Source organism: Pyrgilauda ruficollis, unplaced genomic scaffold (genome assembly GCF_017590135.1).
Source record: "Pyrgilauda ruficollis isolate IOZ18807 unplaced genomic scaffold, ASM1759013v1 scaffold27, whole genome shotgun sequence".
In the NCBI taxonomy this organism is placed as follows: domain Eukaryota; kingdom Metazoa; phylum Chordata; class Aves; order Passeriformes; family Passeridae; genus Pyrgilauda; species Pyrgilauda ruficollis.
This window is the reverse complement of record NW_024524044.1, coordinates 6,801,360-6,820,009: the sequence shown is the minus strand read 5'-3', so window position 1 is coordinate 6,820,009 and position 18,650 is coordinate 6,801,360. Positions and strand designations below refer to the sequence as shown.

The 18,650-nt window shown below is 36.6% G+C and overlaps 1 protein-coding gene across 3 annotated transcripts in view; it reads left to right on the top strand.

Moving 5' to 3' along the window:
- WASL (WASP like actin nucleation promoting factor) overlaps positions 1-18,650 on the top strand; it is a 53,978-nt gene that overhangs the window by 19,318 nt on the left and 16,010 nt on the right. For all 3 annotated transcript variants that reach the window (XM_041471483.1, XM_041471482.1, XM_041471484.1), the window contains exons 2-6: positions 4,309-4,443; positions 5,717-5,803; positions 6,315-6,411; positions 11,323-11,346; positions 16,178-16,346. In XM_041471483.1, coding sequence (XP_041327417.1) covers positions 4,309-4,443; positions 5,717-5,803; positions 6,315-6,411; positions 11,323-11,346; positions 16,178-16,346 — 512 coding nt within the window. The remainder of the gene's footprint in view (positions 1-4,308; positions 4,444-5,716; positions 5,804-6,314; positions 6,412-11,322; positions 11,347-16,177; positions 16,347-18,650) is intronic.

Here is an 18,650-nt window from a genome sequence, read left to right as displayed (position 1 = left end):
AACCTGTTGTCAGCTGTATGTAAACACCGGGACAAAACATTTAAATGGGTCTTGCTTTCTGTTCTGCTGTATACTGAGGTGGCTGAATGTCTTGCAGCTTGAATCTTGCTGCCACTCTTTGTTGTGACTTTTGGCCCACTATGTTGTAATGTCTGTCAGCCATAAGCCATGCATTGTCACGATTCTTTTTTGCAATGAGATGTGCCACTGACTGGGTTGGTTTGCTTTGCTGTTTTTTAAGAAGACTTGAGTTACAGCAAGTCAAACTTGACAGGCCACTGCAGCAAATGGTCACACCAGAAGCCGATCAAAGTACACGTCTATCTGCTGCCCGGTCGGAAACTGTCAGTGGCTGTTGTGATCGCATTCTGCAGACGTGTGATGACTGGTTGTGGCTGTGTCTTGCAGGCAGAAGGTGTTTTCATGAGCCTTTTGTTGGTACCACATATCCTGCAGTATAGGTCCAAGGGTAGGACCAGCTCTTCCAGTGAGGCAGCCAATGCACAGCTGACAACACAGGCTTGCTGCTTCATAGCTCATCAGCTTGAGGGGTGTGACAGGTTCCTGGAATCAATGGTATGTCCTCTAGCTGGAGGCTGACTGTGGAGAAAGTAGAGGGAGCTGAGCAGGGTTGGTTTTCACCTCCACGGCCCATCAGTTTTTAGTAGACTATCTTATTTCTTTCCCCTATGCACCTTTTCTAGGCATACAGCTATATAAAAAGGACAAGGTCCTCACCAAAGCTCTTAAAAAAAGCAGTAGTGACAACTTCAAAATCCTCCTGAAAATAAAGTAGTAACAAAGTAACCTACTATGTCAGAAAAAAATACAATCATTACATTGAATCAGTGGTCTGACCTATCTGAAGAAATATTTACATATAAAAGAACCCATACTTTTAAATGCAAGATTCTCTTCAAGAATGCTGTGAGAAACTGAAACAATTAACTACATTAATTGGCTTCAAAATAAATAGTAAATACTCAGTAAATGCAGTAGAATATTAAAATATGATATTTGTGTAAATGTTCTCAGATGCTGCAATTATGCAATTAAATTAGAACTTTTTAATTTGAATTTATGTGGCTAGGATTCATATTGAATAGCAGTAGATTAAGTTTTATTTTCTCAAGTTTTAAATTTCACTATGAGTCTGTGCAAATTTCAAAATCATGTGGAATCATTACTTTTACTATCTTTGTTCCAGAAGCTGAATAGCAGAAAGCTTGGCACCACTGCTCTACATAATGAAAATGAACAGGGGAATGAAGTAAAAGGAGTTGTATTTGATTGTCCTCTTCCCCCTACCCCCCAAAATATACTTTGTATTTTTTTCCTTTAATGCCCTTTTAATAAAAAAACCTGAGTGGTATGACAGCAGAATTTGTAGCTTTATATTCTAATATGCAAAAGCCTCATTGTGGCTTGTCAACACTAGGAATTTGTACAATTCTAATGCGTATGTTAAAATGCAGTTGAACTCTAGACTTGGTAGACCTCAAAACAAAACCTACTTTAGATTCAGTGAAATTGTTTTCTATCTTCTAAATCAAGCTCTAGTCACAGGGTAACCAAGTATATACTAAATATATTATGATTATGCAGAATGAAGACACACTCTGAGTAATATTCTTCTTTGTACTCATGAGGTAGGCGTTGGTTCAAGGTTTTATAAGCAGTTGTCAAGTTACGACAGTTACTGGTTTACCCAGATACTCCAGTTGGTGCTTTTGCTGTTAGATATGATAATAAGCAATGTATAAAGAGCCATATCTTGACAGAGGTCACTGTTTCCTGTGCCTTGAATTTAAGTTGTATAACTCCTTCCAAGACCACCCATTTCTGTGGGAAGTCCTGTTGGGTAGAGGTTAGTGAAACTGGACTTGTCTTGGAGTATTGAGAAGGTTTCTTGCAGGGGTGGAGAGATAGTTGCTGTGCTTAAATGTGAACTGTAGAATGGCCCATTTTGCTCCAGTGTGTTGTCTTGTGTCTATAAGGTTATAAATTTAACAAGTAGACAGTATTGGAGAAATGAGTGGGAGAGGCTGTTAAAGAAGCAAAGATTTTGAACAAAATCTGCCTGGCTGTGTCCAAAATTAGGTCATTTTCTGTTTGCAACGTAGAGGGGAATATGGAATCTCTTAGATGACATTAAGGTGCAGATGTAACTGTTTTGTTATGGTAGTATGGGTAATTCTTAGGTCCCTTTCTACTTATCTGACAAGTGCAGTTATGGTTAAATTACTTGTATTACTCTGCAGATTATAGGGAGAGAAGTTTTACTCCACATTTAGTTGTAGAGCATTTGAGGAAGCAACTACAAAGCACTCTTTTCATCAGACAATCATGCTTTAACTTCTTCTGTAGGTTACCAGTAAGATTAGTAGTCTGACAACTTCTGATGAGGTGACTGCAAAAAGAATCAGAAATATATCTTGGCTTGTGAAAGTTAGCATCACAGTGTCTGGGCAAGGGTTATATAGCTTCCCTAAGGTGTAGCCATCAGTCTGACTGTGTTATGTTGACTCTATTTTAACAAAACTGAAGGGTTTTTTATTTAAAAAAAAAAAATCCAATGAAACTTGGGTTATTCTTTTGGGGTTTTAAGCCATTTGAAAAGTATGACCATGGTGACAACAACATTTAGTAGATAATTTTATAATGCAGGAAGGCATGCCTGCATTCTGGATGTCTCCTGTTTGGGCAAGTAGTCAGTGTCAGTGAAGGGAGAGTAATCCTTGTGGAGCAGGTGGGGAAAACCTAATACAGAGCCCATTACTCAGGTAAGGTATAAGCCATCCAGAAAGGTCTTGGAACTGTAACAGATCTAAAATAACATCTGCTTAAAATTTTGGATGATATTAGTGATAAAGGAAATGCAGCTTTTTGACTGGTAGTGAAATAAGTAGAGAACAAAGCAGAGAACTGTTATTGTGATCCTATGTTCAAAGGGCTAACAAACTGGATTCATACAGCATAAGTCTCATCCCTATGCAAAGAAGGACATAGTAGGACTAGTTAATATCCATGTAAAAGTGACAAGGGTAACGTGTAGTATGATTTTTTTTTTCTTGGTACAAGAGTGACATAAAACTAGTGTTGCTTCCTAAACTTCCTAAAGAGAGTGTAGAGGCCAAAGAAATGTGGCAAATATCTATAAAAGGATGTGCAGCATAAAGGAGCAACTGTGAAGCCATCAACACCATCTCTTAGTGTGAGAGTAAGGAGGGACAATCAACTGAAACTAGCAGGTGGCAAAAGTCTAGATAAAAGGAGCTAATTATTCACACAGTGCATAAGAAAACTGTGAAACCCAATCCTCTGCAGTGTTATCATGCTTAGAATTTCACATGGGTCTGAGTGAACAGACAAATTCACAAAGAAACAATGCAGTATGTGCTGCTGACCTGGGGATCTTTGAGCTCCAACCTAGCAGTTTCTGGGGATATGCTTCCATAGTATTCAATGTATTCTTCTTGCGTCTTGTATTCTTAGCTTCTTTTGGCATCTGGTGCTGCTGGAGCATAGATCCTAGGCTAGACAGCCTCTGGTTTGGCCTATTACAGATCATTTAAGCTTTGTGTCCTTATGACTTGGCTGTTAAATATTCTTTGAGAGCTTCCATTTTCCTTTCCTTATGGGACTCTTAAGGTAAGGCACAGATATACTAGAAAATATGCCCAAGAATGTTCTAGTGACTGAAGCAATCTGGTTTGGAATAATCTTCAAGTCTTACTAAAATCTCTCTGTTTGAAAGCAGGACAATTTTTGGTTGCTAGCTGGGAATGAGCCTAGCTCATGTGAATTCTCAAACTGTGCCCAGGAATTTTTGGAGTTCACTAGTTGGCATAGGTTAAAAATGTGCCAGAGACCACTTAAACAATTAAGCAATGTCTTCCAGTACCCATGAGTGTGTCCAGGAACTGTGTAATTTACAGTTTCATCTTCAGTATTGTGTTTGTATTCAGTTTGAAGTACTAAACAGACATTTCCTTGAGCAGTAGGGCTACTCTGTGTGACCACCGTAGTTATTGATCTGCTTCTTACATGCAAAATTTCTTTGCTGTTTTTCATGAAAAAGAATGATAAGTTCATTTGGGCTCTTAAGGTGTCTAAATCTTGCATAGAAGTGACATCTAAAGCACAGGAGTGATTTGGGGACATTTGAACCTTATGGTGTTAACTCCCTGGGAAATCAGCAAAGTTGCTGCCTAGAAGGAGCAAAACTAAAAGATGCTTTGGAAAAGGATCAATTATAGAATTTATGATTTTTTTTCCTTAAAAGTAATAGCTACCTTTTCTTTTTAGACGATGTCTTCAGCAGTGGTTCAGATATACGCAGCAGATCGCAATGCCATGTGGTCAAAGAAGTGCTGTGGTGTAGCTTGCCTTGTAAAGGACAATCCACAGAGGTCATACTTTATCAGAATATTTGACATTAAGGTAAGCATCTTTTTTCTTTTTCAGAGCCTTTAAGTTTGGTTGTATTCATTCTCCATTTTGAATTCAATGAGTATAGGTTGCAGCTATGCATTCATAGAAATTCTCAAGTGGTTGTGTTTTAAGCTGTGCAATTGCAGTTGTTATCAATAGATAATTACAACTTTTTCAGGTACTCCAAATTCGAACAATTTCATATATGTCATCTTTAATGGATGAAATAAATATCAATTATTCTTACAGTTCTCAGAAGCTGTCCTCTACAGATGTGATTATTCACATTAGTGGAAATTAGTTTAGTGTCACTGATATGGATAGCTATCAAAATTCTAGCAGGTGTCACTACTTTGGATGGGTTAAAGAAATAGATGCTGTCTTATGTATGGGTGGAAACAATCTTTTTGGTCAGTGTGGTGCATGTGAAAACTACAGGATAAAGAAGTTGTGTGTTCTGACTTTCTGGGGGGTGGGGTGGGTGGCTTTTTCTTTCATTCCCCCTCCACAAAAAATAGAGTCATACTGAAGATCTTTGTCCTATTACAATACTCCGATCAAGAGAGTGGGAACTGAGAGACAAAGTGTCCAAGATGTGTTTTCATAACAAAAATGATGCTACGAAACCTAAGTCCTACTGACTGTGCTGAGACTTTGGAAAGCTTCCCATTATCTCTGCAGCCAGGAAACAGCTCCTTATCTGTCAGCATTCAGTGCTTGAAGTTTCTCAGATTTGTTCAGGATTGCCAGTTGGCACTTGCATTTGACTTTGTGATTTGGTCACTTGATTGTTAAGACTCTGTCAGAAACTTCTTCCTTGGGTGCTGAACTGTAATGTCATTTAAATACATGAGACTTTTTAAAAATATGAGATTTTTGTTCTCTTTAGTCAACTGTTTTCAAGTCAAGCCTGAGATAAGAACAGGAGACTGGAAGTCTCCTTAATTGCAGTTGCTGTTTTGTCACTGTATTCTTGTGACTGGTTGCTATTACTGCTCTCAGTATCACTGTTGCAGGGTTCTAGAACTTGAAAGGAGTTTTTGGAAATATCCAGGAATTTTAACAGAACATAGTGACCCATTGGAATAGGCTTTCACAGCTCTTCCACAAGCTCTGGTGTACTTTGATTTGATTGAGCTTATCTATTGGGTTAATAGCAAGGCAGATGTTTAACGCTATGCTGTGTCCAATTCTTAATCGATTCTGTTGTAAAAGAAGTTAAACTCTGGAATTTCATCTGAAGTTTTATAGTCTTTTTCTTTATTTGTTTTCTTCTTTTCAGGATGGGAAATTATTGTGGGAGCAGGAGCTGTACAATAACTTTGTATATAATAGTCCTAGAGGATATTTTCATACCTTTGCTGGAGATGTGAGTCTTAATGTCTTTGAATACATATTTTAAAATGCCTTTGGTTTTGAACAGTACTTCTTTTAATGTGACTGTGGTTATTAATTCTATGAATTATTTGTAAAAGCTTATTTATTAAAGGAATTTTCGTGGTATCTCGACTAGAAAATTTAATATATAGTTCAGACGCATAAAATGTGGCTTTTTAATTTCAACTTTCTTTAATGAAATTACATTTTGACTTGCAGATGATATTTATGACATATCATGTATTCTTAAAGCACAAATTTTCCTTTCCCCTCCCCTCTTTGATTTGAAGCTACAATATTTTGCTCATGCCTGTTAGTCATGATCTTTAGAAACTTGATTAGTAGACAGATGTTCCTAAGATAAAATGTTTCACTAAGACTTGGTTCCTAATTTGCAGTGATTTTTTTTTTAGTTATACCTTTAGAAAGGTGTAAGATAATATTTAAGAAAGCCTTTAAAATATTTTCTTAGTCATGGGTGGGGAAATATTAATGTTTTTCAGACATGTCAAGTTGGTCTTAATTTTGCTAATGAAGAAGAAGCTAAACTATTCCGCAAAACAGTAACAGATTTACTTGGACGACGGCAGAGAAAATCTGGTAAATATTCAAATTAATCTTAAATTCAGGCTTGTTTATGTTATTTCTGGGGAGAGGCAGGAAGCTACTGCTATGTGTGAAAGCCACTGGAGGCACTACTGCCATATTTATATTTTGAAGTAATTATGCTATTAAACCGTGCTTCTTTCTCTAGTGTGCAAAAGCTAGTACTTTGCTGAAACAACTCACCTTGGTGTTCTGTTCTGAAAGTGTAAGCTGAGACCCCAAGGTTGTGATTTGAAAATACAGATTGGGGGAAAGAAAAATTGTAAGCTGACATTGGGAAAACTAGAAATCTTTCTCTTAAGTTGTTTTCATATTTGAATAAACCCTCTTTTAGCCCTGGGCTGTTTATAACTGATTTGTTAAATTCTGCCCAAGTGCATTGTTACAAAAATTTTACCATCTGGTATGTTCAGTAGTTCATGAATTTTTGGCATTGATCCAGCAGTTAATAGAGAAATATCTTTTATTCAGAACTAGTGATCTTGGCTCAGGCCAAGAACAGAAGACATAATGTGCCTATACTATCCTTAGGAGCACAGGACAGCCAGTGAAGCACAGCATGCTTCTTGCCAGCTGCAAGATTGCCTTGGGAATGTGGTTAGTGCTTTAAAGGCAGCTCAGGCTTCCTACAGATCTTGTCTTGGTCATTTTCCAGGGAGCCCATAAACAACTTTCCTGTCTTGACAGCCATAAGTCTGTGAAGGATAAAGTGATACAAAATACAGGCTTGGAACCAATAGATGTGTTCAGACTTGCTGTAAGAGGTAGGGTGGACTTGTGTGCAAGCTACAGGATGCATTTTTGTAATCCATTCTGGAATCGCACTAGCAATGCAGTAGGGATCTGTAGAAGGAGGAAGCCTTCATCCTGGAGAGCTGCCCTTGCAGCAAATTATCTGTATGTATTCACTTGAATTTCACCAAGGCATGGTGACTCAGGAGCAGAGCACTTGTTCTGGGAGCTTAAGACTTCTTTAAGATTCCCTCAGCTCAGAATAAGTTCGTAAGGTTTCATGAGAAGAAGGGGCATCATTAAGAAGTGGCAGTTATAAAGTTTCTCATACTCACATTGCAAAAGTAATTTTGCATCTACTGTTGCTGAAGTTTTCTTCTATTACATTTGAATCACAATGCTACAATGCACAGACGTGATGTGCGAAGAAGTATATTTGCATTATTGGCCGTAGCAAACCTTTTTTGAAAATAGTGGTTCAGTCAAAATTTCTGTTCAGTTTTCTTCTTGTAGTGATTTTTTTTCTGCAGAACCAGATTAAGTTTTTCTTGTTTACTCTCTGAACTAATACCTTTGTTTGTATGCTAAAGCTCCTGTTACTTTGGATATTGTTTTAACAAACAACTCCACCTCCCAAACACCTGTAACTTCAAGACAGCTTTTATTTAAAAAAGAAAATGAAATGAAAACAAAACAATAGCCTTCAAAACAAAACACTTCAGGTTTTTCCTTCCTAAGAGCTGGAAACCAAGAATTTAAAACAGTTACGAGATTCCTTAGTCAAGCCACCAGATGGAGTTCTGTATTTGTCCTTGTGACTGTTTATTTGTGCTTCTAAAATAACAGGCTTTGCACTGTTCAAATCAAAGCTGATTTTCTGTTGGTGTTTATGTTTTTATGTATTTATAAATGTTTATATGAAACATATAATAATTTAAGTGTACATTTATATATTTATATACAAATGATACCAGAGTTGTATATCATCTATAATATTAATACATTTTAATTTCTTAATCACAGAGATAATAGTCTGATAATTTTGATGCTTTTCTGTTTTAACGAGATTTTTACTTTCATGCCTTCCAAACGATGTTTCATTTCATAGCAGTGCCACTTGAGATGCTTTAAACTCAACTAAGTACTCCATGTGGTCATTTAGCTGCCTGTTATGCCATTCAGGGCTTGTTAGACTTCTCCAGGAATCTTATGGAAAACTTACATTGTTGAAAGGTAGCAGTAACAGCAGTTCTGGCTCACAATGCTATGGCTTGGTGCTGAGGTTAGGACACAAAACACTGTCTGACAGCTAAGAGAAGACACAACAGGGTTCTGCTCTTCCTCACTCAGCATGAAATGCACTCCAGTATGCAGACAACTACTGAGTAAGTGCATCTGGAGTTCCAGAGAGGTGAAAGTTTGGCTCCAAACAGAGAATGTACAAAAGCTTGCAAATGTACAAAATATCAAGTAGAGTGAGGGACAAAGAATATCAAGAATGAGGGACAAAGGTAGAGAAAGAATTCTTGATTTGTTGTCTAAATCTTTATAATAGTGCGGGGTTTTATCTAACTAAACTCTGGTTTGGGTTGGCCTTTTCATTTTGGGAGTTTTGGGTTTTTGGTTTTGTTGGTTTGTTTTTTTTTTAGCCAGTTAAATTCTTAACCTTAGATTAGAAAAAAATTGCTATAATTCATTAATTTGTCTGTAGATTTACTTAAATAATCTCTCCATTTACTTATTAAACCAACCCCAAATAGTTCCCCCAGTAAACAGGATGAACACAGTGTGTCTCTCCTCAGTGCTTGTCACTGTATTGTGCTCTCACTTCGGGTATTGCACATAGGTACCATTACTTTTTATTTTTATTATCTCGCCTCAGAAATGGTAATGTGTGTATACACACAAGTGCCTTCTCCACATGCTGAGCACTCATCCCTAAAAGGGAAATAGACAGTTGTTCTTAACTGCAAGTAGTTCTTTCTGAAATAGGAGACTTGTCTAATTTTTATGTACTGCTTGTAGCTCATGGGTGGGAGCTCTGTTGACCTTCCATGAAAGTGCTTTTTTCCTTCACAAGCTTTTGGCTCCTGAGTACCTTCCTAATGGACTTCATAAGTTTCAAGGTAGATATTTTCATATGGAGAGGGATTTTTTTTTTTTATTTGCTTTGGTTTTTTTTTTTTTTCGTCTTTGGTCACAGATTTTGTTTTTGCTGCCTGGACAACAAGGGCATCTCTAACCTGCTCGGCTTGCATTGGGTTCAAGTCTTGGCAGAGATTATTCTCATTTCCAGGAATGCTTATTGAAGGGAGCTGTGTTTTTTGTACATAGGCAGCTGCTGATATTCATCTGTTTTAGATCAGTAGGCATGTTCATCTTCAAAAACCGGAAAATCTGCCACTCTCGTCAGGTCATCTGCGCTTCAGGGACAAAAGTTCATACTTTCTTGTCAGCAGTGGTAACCACAGAAAAACAGAGCTAGTCTCTTTGGGCCACAAATTAATCTAGCCAGTAAAAATTACAGGAAGTATATATAATGTTTTGGGTTGTTTCCCACTACTTTTTCTCTTGAACTATTTATTATAGTGAAAACTTTAAAGGATTACCATGATGTGACTCAAGGCCACCTAACACTTCCTATGAATGCTTCCTGCTTTTGCCATCTTCCCATCCTCTGACAGGTGATTTGCAACTGGTCCTGCACTCTCCTTTGCTGTCTCTGAGTTTCTGACTAGAACTCTGCTTATGGTCCAAAGGTTGAGGTGGGGGTTGATTTATTTTTATTTCTTTCTAGGGGACAGTAGAAGGTGTGGTTTTTTAAACTGAATCTTGTAGGAGGAGAGAGCACGGTACTTAGTCAAAGAGCCTTTTTTCTTTTTCTCACCTCAGACCTGATGCTGAGGCACCCTTGCAGAGGTTCTCCACCTCTATGCCTGAAACTAGCCTGCTGTGACCTAACAATCAACTGTCTTGGGAAGGCTTGTTCATCAAAAGTTGACTCTCAATGGGTTTTGGTCACCTTCCCATGAAGGTTTGATCTTGACAGATTCCTTTATTCCTACCTGAAGATCAGCAGACTGACATGAGGCTGATTTGTCTTGCATACTTAGGATTGTATATTTTTGGGGTTTTAAGTATTCCTAGGACAAGGTCAGCACCATCTATGGAGACACTCTGTCCCTTCTTATGTTTGTGAGTCTGGAAAAATATCAACAAGTTAACAGATTTTCTGGGCCTTGCTGGAAAGTGAAGTGCCTGTGTACAAATTCTTCTTACACAACTCTTGAGAACCCCTGTTAGACTACAGATACTCCAAATCCTTAGAGAGCTGTGGCTTTTGCTATAGTGAGATGATAAACTGCTTGCCTTTATGGGTGCTGCTAAATCCAAATTTCTTAAGAGTGTGTCTGTAGATGTACTGTGTATAAATATGTACTGGGGGTGTAGAGGAATTAATAGTAAGTGAGGGGAATCTCCTTTAAAGGGGAACTTATTATTATAGGCTGAGAATATTGAGGTGTAAAAATGTTACATTTTAAATCATCAAGCCAGATTCTTCAGTCTGTGAAACACTATGGTGCTGTGAACAGAATATCATACTAATATCAAGGAGATTCTAGTTCTTTCCATATAGTTATCTGTTTTTGCCTATGGTATCTGTTGGATAACATAGGTGAAGTGTCTTACCCCTGTGTGTCCTATTTTTTAGGCATAAAGCAAAAATGATTTAAATTTTAGATTCTGTGAGGGAACAATACTCTATAAAAGTGCTAATTACATTTCAGATAAAAATGAAAGAACAGTTTCATTCAGTGGGCATCAGAAAGCATAATGCTTCAAAAATCTTACTTTGACAGGTTGTATTTAAAACAGATTATTTTTGAATATTTCACTCTACTTCATAGTTGAAATGCCTGAAACCAAGTCCGTAGCTGTTGCCTTATATGCTCCTGCTCAGTTTGTACACTTCAAATCAGTGCTTGTTAACTAAGATAGGGGGTTTTTTTGTTCTGTATACTTTTTTTCAACTGCGCAAGTAGACTTTAAGGATTTTAATAGATTCCTAAGTTTGAGGTCAAGGTCATTGAAAGCTTCACTAAACACTAAACTTTAGAATTCATTTTTCCTGTGATACCTATGATTAAATGGCTCTTTTTTCTTTTTCAACAGAAAAAAGACGAGACCCACCAAATGGTAAGCTTTTTGCATGAATCACTGCATTTTATTTTTTCCTTCTGCTGTCATTTACTGTTTATGTATACCTTTGTTTCAGATTTGTTCAGGATAGTCATGTAGTGACAAAAGCAGTAAAACTGGAGGTTACAGTATTCTTTTTGTTTCTGTTCTTCAGAATTTGTTGTGGCTTAAGAAACGTTATGGCTTAGCTGGCATTTGTAAAGAATGTTTCTGGAGAAGCATGTTTTGTTGCAAGTAGGAGAGGGGGCCCTTCAGCTTAAACTGAGAAAACTTTGTGGCATGTGCTTGCTGCTTGATCTTCAGAATATGCATGTGTAGGATCACAGTACAAAGTTAGTCCATTTGTCTTAATGTCAGGTATAATAATGATGGATTTAATAGCATATAATATTTCAATTTCAGTATATCTGGCTAACCATGTAACATAATCTTGCGGGTTTATGTCATATGTTCATCAATATTAAACTCCTTTTGAATGAAGAATTATTTGAATCTCCTTGCCTCTCAGGAGCATGTCTCACTAGCATGAAGATACTGGTTCCTTAGGAGATCCTCTTACTAAATCGATGGAAGGAATCAAACTGTGTGTTGATTTGGTACAGAACTTTTTTGCTATCCATTCTGAAATCATGAAAAAGGCACATCAATGAATATCAAGTTTGGTACTTTTGATTTCTGAATTCACACTGAAGTTAAAAAGGGATTTCTTCTGTCGTATTTCTGTCAGTGATCCAGATCATATAGGTCACAGCATGTATCTGTGAGCTTGCTGTTTGAGCAGTGGTAGAGTTAACTGATCTTCAGAAATCTGCTTATGGTTTGAGGTGATAGCCTTAAAATTTGTTCTGACCAAGTCATCCAAGCATTTCTCTGTAGGTCACCAAAATAGGTAATTCATAACTAAGCCTGAATTATGGGAACTAATGATTCCTTTCATATACCCAGATAAAACCTCCCTCATATGGAATACTTCTCAAAAAATTGCTTTTCCTTTTTTCATAATCTTGACGTTTTGAGGAAATTCAGGCAATCATCAGTTTAGGTCAGGCATTTTTAGTATAGATAAAAGTTTGACTGGGCTGTTAAGTTTTGAAACGCTCACAGTAGTACCATGCGTGATAGTCTTGCCAGCTTTTCTGAGCTTTCAAAAGGTTTTAACTGCTCTGCTTACCTAAACAGCACATCCCTGACAGCAATGTCTGCAGAGCAGATGGGAATTAGAGCAGCAGTGGTGATCATGTAGTAACACCTCCCACAAAAAAAATTTAACCTTTATCTCTGTTATAACACAAACAATTTATTGGTCTAGTTTGCTATCCTTTAATAGAACAAGATATAAGAAAACTAAGCCTGCAAAAATTTTTGTGCTTAAAATACTCTCCATAACTCATGCCATAAGACCTTGAGAACAATATTTTTCTGAGAAAAATTCTCCCATACTAAACTTGCAGTCATTATCCCTGTGCTGAATTTATTCTGAGTGTTCTGTGGAAGACATAGGGTTTATGCTCAGTGTTTCAGAATTATAATCACTTCATGTTATATACAGGTTTCAGCATCTGTTTTTTAATAAACTGTTTCCTTGGGACATCCACATACTCTTTCAAAACCTATTAAAACCTTTTCTTTTTCTGATTTTATCAAATTCCGTAATGCCTGGCTTCTCTCTTGGTGAGAAGTTGTGTGGCCATGTCCTCAGCAGTCCCAGATAAGATGTGGCCAGGGCGTGGATTATAGCCTCAAGTTGTTGCACCCTACACAGACTTCTCATTTCAGTATATTGAATTAAGACTAGTGCAGATACATACTATCAGCATGTAACTGGACCCAAAAAACCCACACCTATTGTAGTAACAGCTGCTTTTTATTTTGCTCTCTATATGGAGTTGTTTCTCAGAAATTCTGTTGGGAAGGAAGGATGAAACACCTGCTTTTTTGTGCTGGGTATTAATGCATTATTAGCTCTAAAACTGAAAAATTAAAACAGTCACATTTCTGTACTCACATGACCCATGGTTGAAATATTGTGAGGAATTTTTTTTCTGGGCTTGTTAGTCTGGATTTTCTGCATACATTGAAGCTGCATGGAAAAATCACTTGGTCTTTTGTATGACGTTTTCAATGATAGGGATTTAAGGTTTTTTTGTTTTTGTAGAATTGCAGGATTAAACTCAAATTGGCATTAACAGTTATGTAAAATGTATTAGTCTGTAATTTCCTGGGATTTGTGTTCTACTCATTTGTAATTGCTAGGTCTCTTTATGCAAATAAAGAAGAGTTATTGTGGTTGAACTGACCTCGTAGTGGAGTACTGGATGAAATGAGGATTTGTCAGAGTATTAGGTTTTGAGGGAATCTTGAGGAACCATGTGGCAGAATTTTGTTTCAGCTGTTAACTAGAACAGTTTGCATTTGTTGTAGAGCTGTCTGTAGTCTGGGAGAGATATCTAGAGAGGCTTTAAATAAAATACAGACTGGAATTAACATTTCAAAATGTTCTGTACAACGTTTTCTGGAGCCCCTTCTGAAGATGTCACAGATTTTGATAACAGTGGATGCTTAAGGCCACTGTACTGTCAGGTACTTCCTAATGATGAGCTCTATATGCCTCTTTCATCTTCGTTTATTGAGCTGTCTACACCTGCTGGGGAAGGTGCATGTGTAATGATGGGAAAAATTTTACTGGATATAAATATGGCAGTTCTAGAAGAGTACAATTCTTTCCAAGGTTCTTTTATCCCTCGTGGACATCTAAGGTCTAAACCAGATGGTAAGAAAAATTTTCATCTTTAATTTTACTGTGACCTCTTGTATGAATATTATTGTCAAGGAATCAGGCTATCAGTCCTTGTTTTTAGCTCAGCTGAATTAAACTTCCCCTTTGCAAATTGCTGCTGCTTTACAGGCAACTGACCATGTTTGGTTAGTTCAGGATTTGATATACAGAAAGATGCACTTCAAAGACTGCTAAAAATTGAGCGAAGAATATCACCAACTTACTAGCATTATAGAGATACCTTTTGCTTTTTTGAATGTCAATGCAGCAATTGAAACTGTAAATACGAATATAATAGGTAAAAATGGGCAGAATATAACAAAAAATGCAATAGGTGATTAAAGTGAAGATTAACTCATAGTGTTTTGTACCAAGGAAATTAAGACTGTAATTTTCAATTCATTCTGAAGATTTTACTGAACTTCTTGTTAAGTTTAGAGTCGATAATATTAGAGGATTAGTGAATTCAGTGCTAATTTTAAGTGGAACTCTTAACAATGCAAATTGTTTTGTGTAATCTTACGTGGTCAATTTATGTTTTGGTATTCTCAAAGGACAGTTGTCTAGATAAAAAGATTTCTAGATAAAGCATTTCTACTTAGCAGAAAACATTTTAGAATTTTTTCATGCAGTTTCAATGCAGTTTTTAATCTTGTCTTTTAAGACTCCTGCAGAAGTGTTGGAGTTGTCATATGTTTTAGATTAGTTTTGTGTAGCCCAGTGTCATGTTTCTGTTTTTGTTTTTTGTCCTGGCCAGCACTAGGTGCCTCCCACTAAGGTGTTTAAATGCAAGTGTCAGCTATGTTACCTGTTGTGTTGTGTACTTATCCTTTCTGATTTTTATATTGCACTGTGAACATAAGGCTCGTTGGTTCTTTCTGAATGCCGTTATGAAAAAATAGTGTCAAAACAAGGTTCAAATTTATCAAAGTCTAATTATACATTTTTATCATCTGCCCAGTAAGACTGTGTCTTTAGTTCATTTGTTAACTACTGGCTCCTAACTCACAGGGAGGTAGGGAATGTTTTCAAACTATTTCTGACAAACTGGTTTTAAATGACTGCTTAATCTCATTCTTCGGAAATTGAAATTACTTACCCTTTTTGTAGTTTTCTTTAAAAATACTCCTGTGTATATATGTATATAATAAATGCATAAATTGCCTCAGTATTTGAGTACTGCTGTCACTTGCTTATGTCAGGAACTATCTTCTGTCAAAGCTAAAAAACCTGAGTGGAACATACGCTAGGTATGTCAGTATTGCTAGTATTACGCAAGTAATACAATATTAAGATGCTTAAATGAGCAGGAGTATAATCCAGATGCATCTTAAATAAATGGAATAATAATTCAGAATTATTTATAATTAAGATCAAAGTTTGAGAAAGTACACAAACACAAAAATTAGAAATTGTATTTCTAGTGCTCTTTTTACTGTTTCTGCAAGCTGTTTCTTATCTGGGACTTCACTGTTTTGAAAACTTGTCAGAGAGTAAGACATAAGAAATTCTGAATAGTTCCACAGATACGGTCCTGTGTTTGAAAGACAGTAGTGTGTCCAGAGCAGCTTTCTGAAGCCATTGCAATGCTCAGGTTGTGTGTGTGTGTGCGATGGCAGAAAGCATTCCCACTTGCGGTTTATTAGAGGAAGGTTGTGTCTCCTGTAAGATCAGTTTAGTGTGCTGCCCAGGTGATGGCCTGCTGGCTCTTTGGGTCTAGCTGTTTATGAGAGTCACATCTTTGATCTTATCTAGGATTGTAGCTATGTTGTATCTTACGTGACTCATCATTCCATGTGTTCTGTGCCTGTTGTGAAAAACAAGCTGTAGTTCAGAAAATATTCCTGTTGCTCTGCTCTAGCAACGTTTTTTTAAAAATCATATATCTTAGTTTATGCATTGACATCCAGAACCCATCTGGATGCATGTGGCATGTGGAGCTGCAGGTAGAGTACAGGTATTCTACAGGTCAAAAACAACTCCCAAAGTTTGTGGATTGAGCATGGCATTGGTGAAACACAGTAGTAAAAATCCTGTACTTTACTTTCACAGGCCCAAATCTACCAATGGCAACTGTTGATATCAAAAACCCAGAAATTACAACTAACAGATTTTATACTCCACAAGTCAACAATATTTCATATACCAAAGAAAAGAAGAAAGGAAAAACTAAAAAGAGAAGATTGACAAAGGCAGATATTGGAACTCCATCTAATTTCCAGTAAGTGTGTTCTTAAGTTTGAGTTTGGTTTTGGATAGGTGGGAGTTTTGTTGCTTGGGGTGGTGGGGAGGGATATTGTCATTTTGCTTTTCCGATTTTTTTTTTTTTGTGTGTGTCAGTTACACTTGAAAATGGCCAGCTCTTGAGCTTGTGTAACCTGAACTAAGTGAATGCTAGCTGGAATGCTATGGGGTTTAAAAGAAAGTTAGCTTGTACACAGTTGAGAATTTTCCTGTGGCTGTAAACTAAAAAGTAGCTTGTTATCAGCTTAGAAGAGACTTGAGCTGCATAGAGGTGCCTTATTGAAGTTGTCAGCTCAGTGAAGACTCATATTCAGGCTCAGAGGTCAACTCTTTAACACTGATTCCTACACCTGCACATACTTAGCTGTGCTTTGTCATATGAAATACACATTTGGGTCCTGACTTGTCATAACTGCAGAAATTACTTACCATGATTTCATCTTTGGCTTTCTGTTTACAAACTTTCTGTTGTATATCTTGTGATGAAAGTACAGCATACGTCCTTCAGAAATTTTTCCTATTGTCATTTCTTACCTATCTTTAATCTTTTGGAGTAGTTATGATGTACCACTTTGAGCTTCGCTTTCATGAAACTTAGTTTTGGTCACTTTACTCAATTAACTGTTGCTTTCCTGAACGTTAATTGTTGTAATAATCGTCTGCCCTTTAAAATAAATATACTTTATTTGCTGAAGCAATTTAGGAACTTAGAGCTTGAGTTAGTTACAGGAGAGATCAGTTTCTGTGAAGAATGAGAAAATCAGTGTGACATTTACATGCCTAGTGAATGTCTTATTCTTTTGAAGTGGTATGTTGTGTCATTACACTGATGTATATATAATATAATATAATTCCATTAAAGTAATGTTGGCATTATTAGTTACAGTAACATTACTACACAGTGTTTTGGGACAGTGCTCTGTAGAATGGGATAGTGGATGGAACATAAAAGAGGTGGGCTAAAACACTTCCCTAAACAGACTCTGCTTAGAAATTTCAGGCGTCAACCTTGTTCTTACTGATCTGAGTATCAGTGAAGTGCTGCATCTGTTAGTGTCACTTGAATAAAAGTGACACTAAAAGAAAAGGAGGAGGAGGGAAACAAAAATGAAGAGTGCTTAGTAGCTGGTCACTGTTGTGACTGTACTGATGCAGACTTGAGCATATGTAGACAAAATTTGCATTACCCTGTCAGACCTCTGTTAGGAATTTGTGGAAGGGGTTGTGCAGTAGCATAGATATAAAATTACTTTGAGAATTTGTTTATGATATATATCAGATTGTGACTTAGAGAAGTTGAGAGTAAGGTGATAAAATATTTAATGACATTCAAACAAAATATGTGTTCCAGTATCATATAATGTAACATTAAATTGCAAATGGTGAACCTTTACAAAAGAAGTCTGTTGAAAGTCCTTTTGGCTTGAGGTCTAAGTTTCCTGTAGAGTGCAACAGCTATGTGTCATCTTATTATGTAAGATACTTTAACTGCTGATTTTGCATAAACATATGGAAACTGGCATTTGGTATTGTTAGGCAAATAAGCCAGTAGGATAACTTGTATCACTTGTGCTATGATACTTGTGAAGACCAGCATTGTCACTATTTATGCCAGATCAAAGTTGCAATCAGTAGAGAAAATTTTTGAATGTCTTCTGTTAGACAGGTGTGGAGTTTCACTGTTTTGAGAAAAAAAACAACAGTCTGTACTCGAATGTAACTTATTACTGTGTACATTCTTCTAAGTAGCATGGAGACTTGGGGTTATCTGTTAAGTATGCATTTGCATTGAAAAGATCTGAAAAATGTGTGTTAGAGTCAGTGTGTAGAAGTAATTTATCTTACTTTGAAGGGTGAAAAATGAACAAAAAATAATGCTAAAACTGTGGCATATAAAACTTCAGTCAATTAAGTGCGCTAAATTGAGTTGTATGCTCACCTCTTAAAAGATCATCCCAAGTCACACAGATGTGCACAAATATGTGGGTAAGATTATATTTGTAGTGAACTAATGTAAATTTACATAGGCCAGGTTAATACATTTTGATCAGCTGCAAGACCCTGTTAGGAAATGCGTGTATAATTTATGTGAAGCAAGCTGTATCTTAGCATTCAGAATTCTGTAAACAATTCTGGTAGTTAGTTAAAGGCATTTAAATAATTAGGCAAAACAGCTTTTCCTTTTTTATGGCATAATTTCACTTTAAACCAAACCTTTTACTTTTCTTGCTTCTTAAAATAAATAGTTAACTAGTCGTAGTTATACCAAAACAAAAACTGA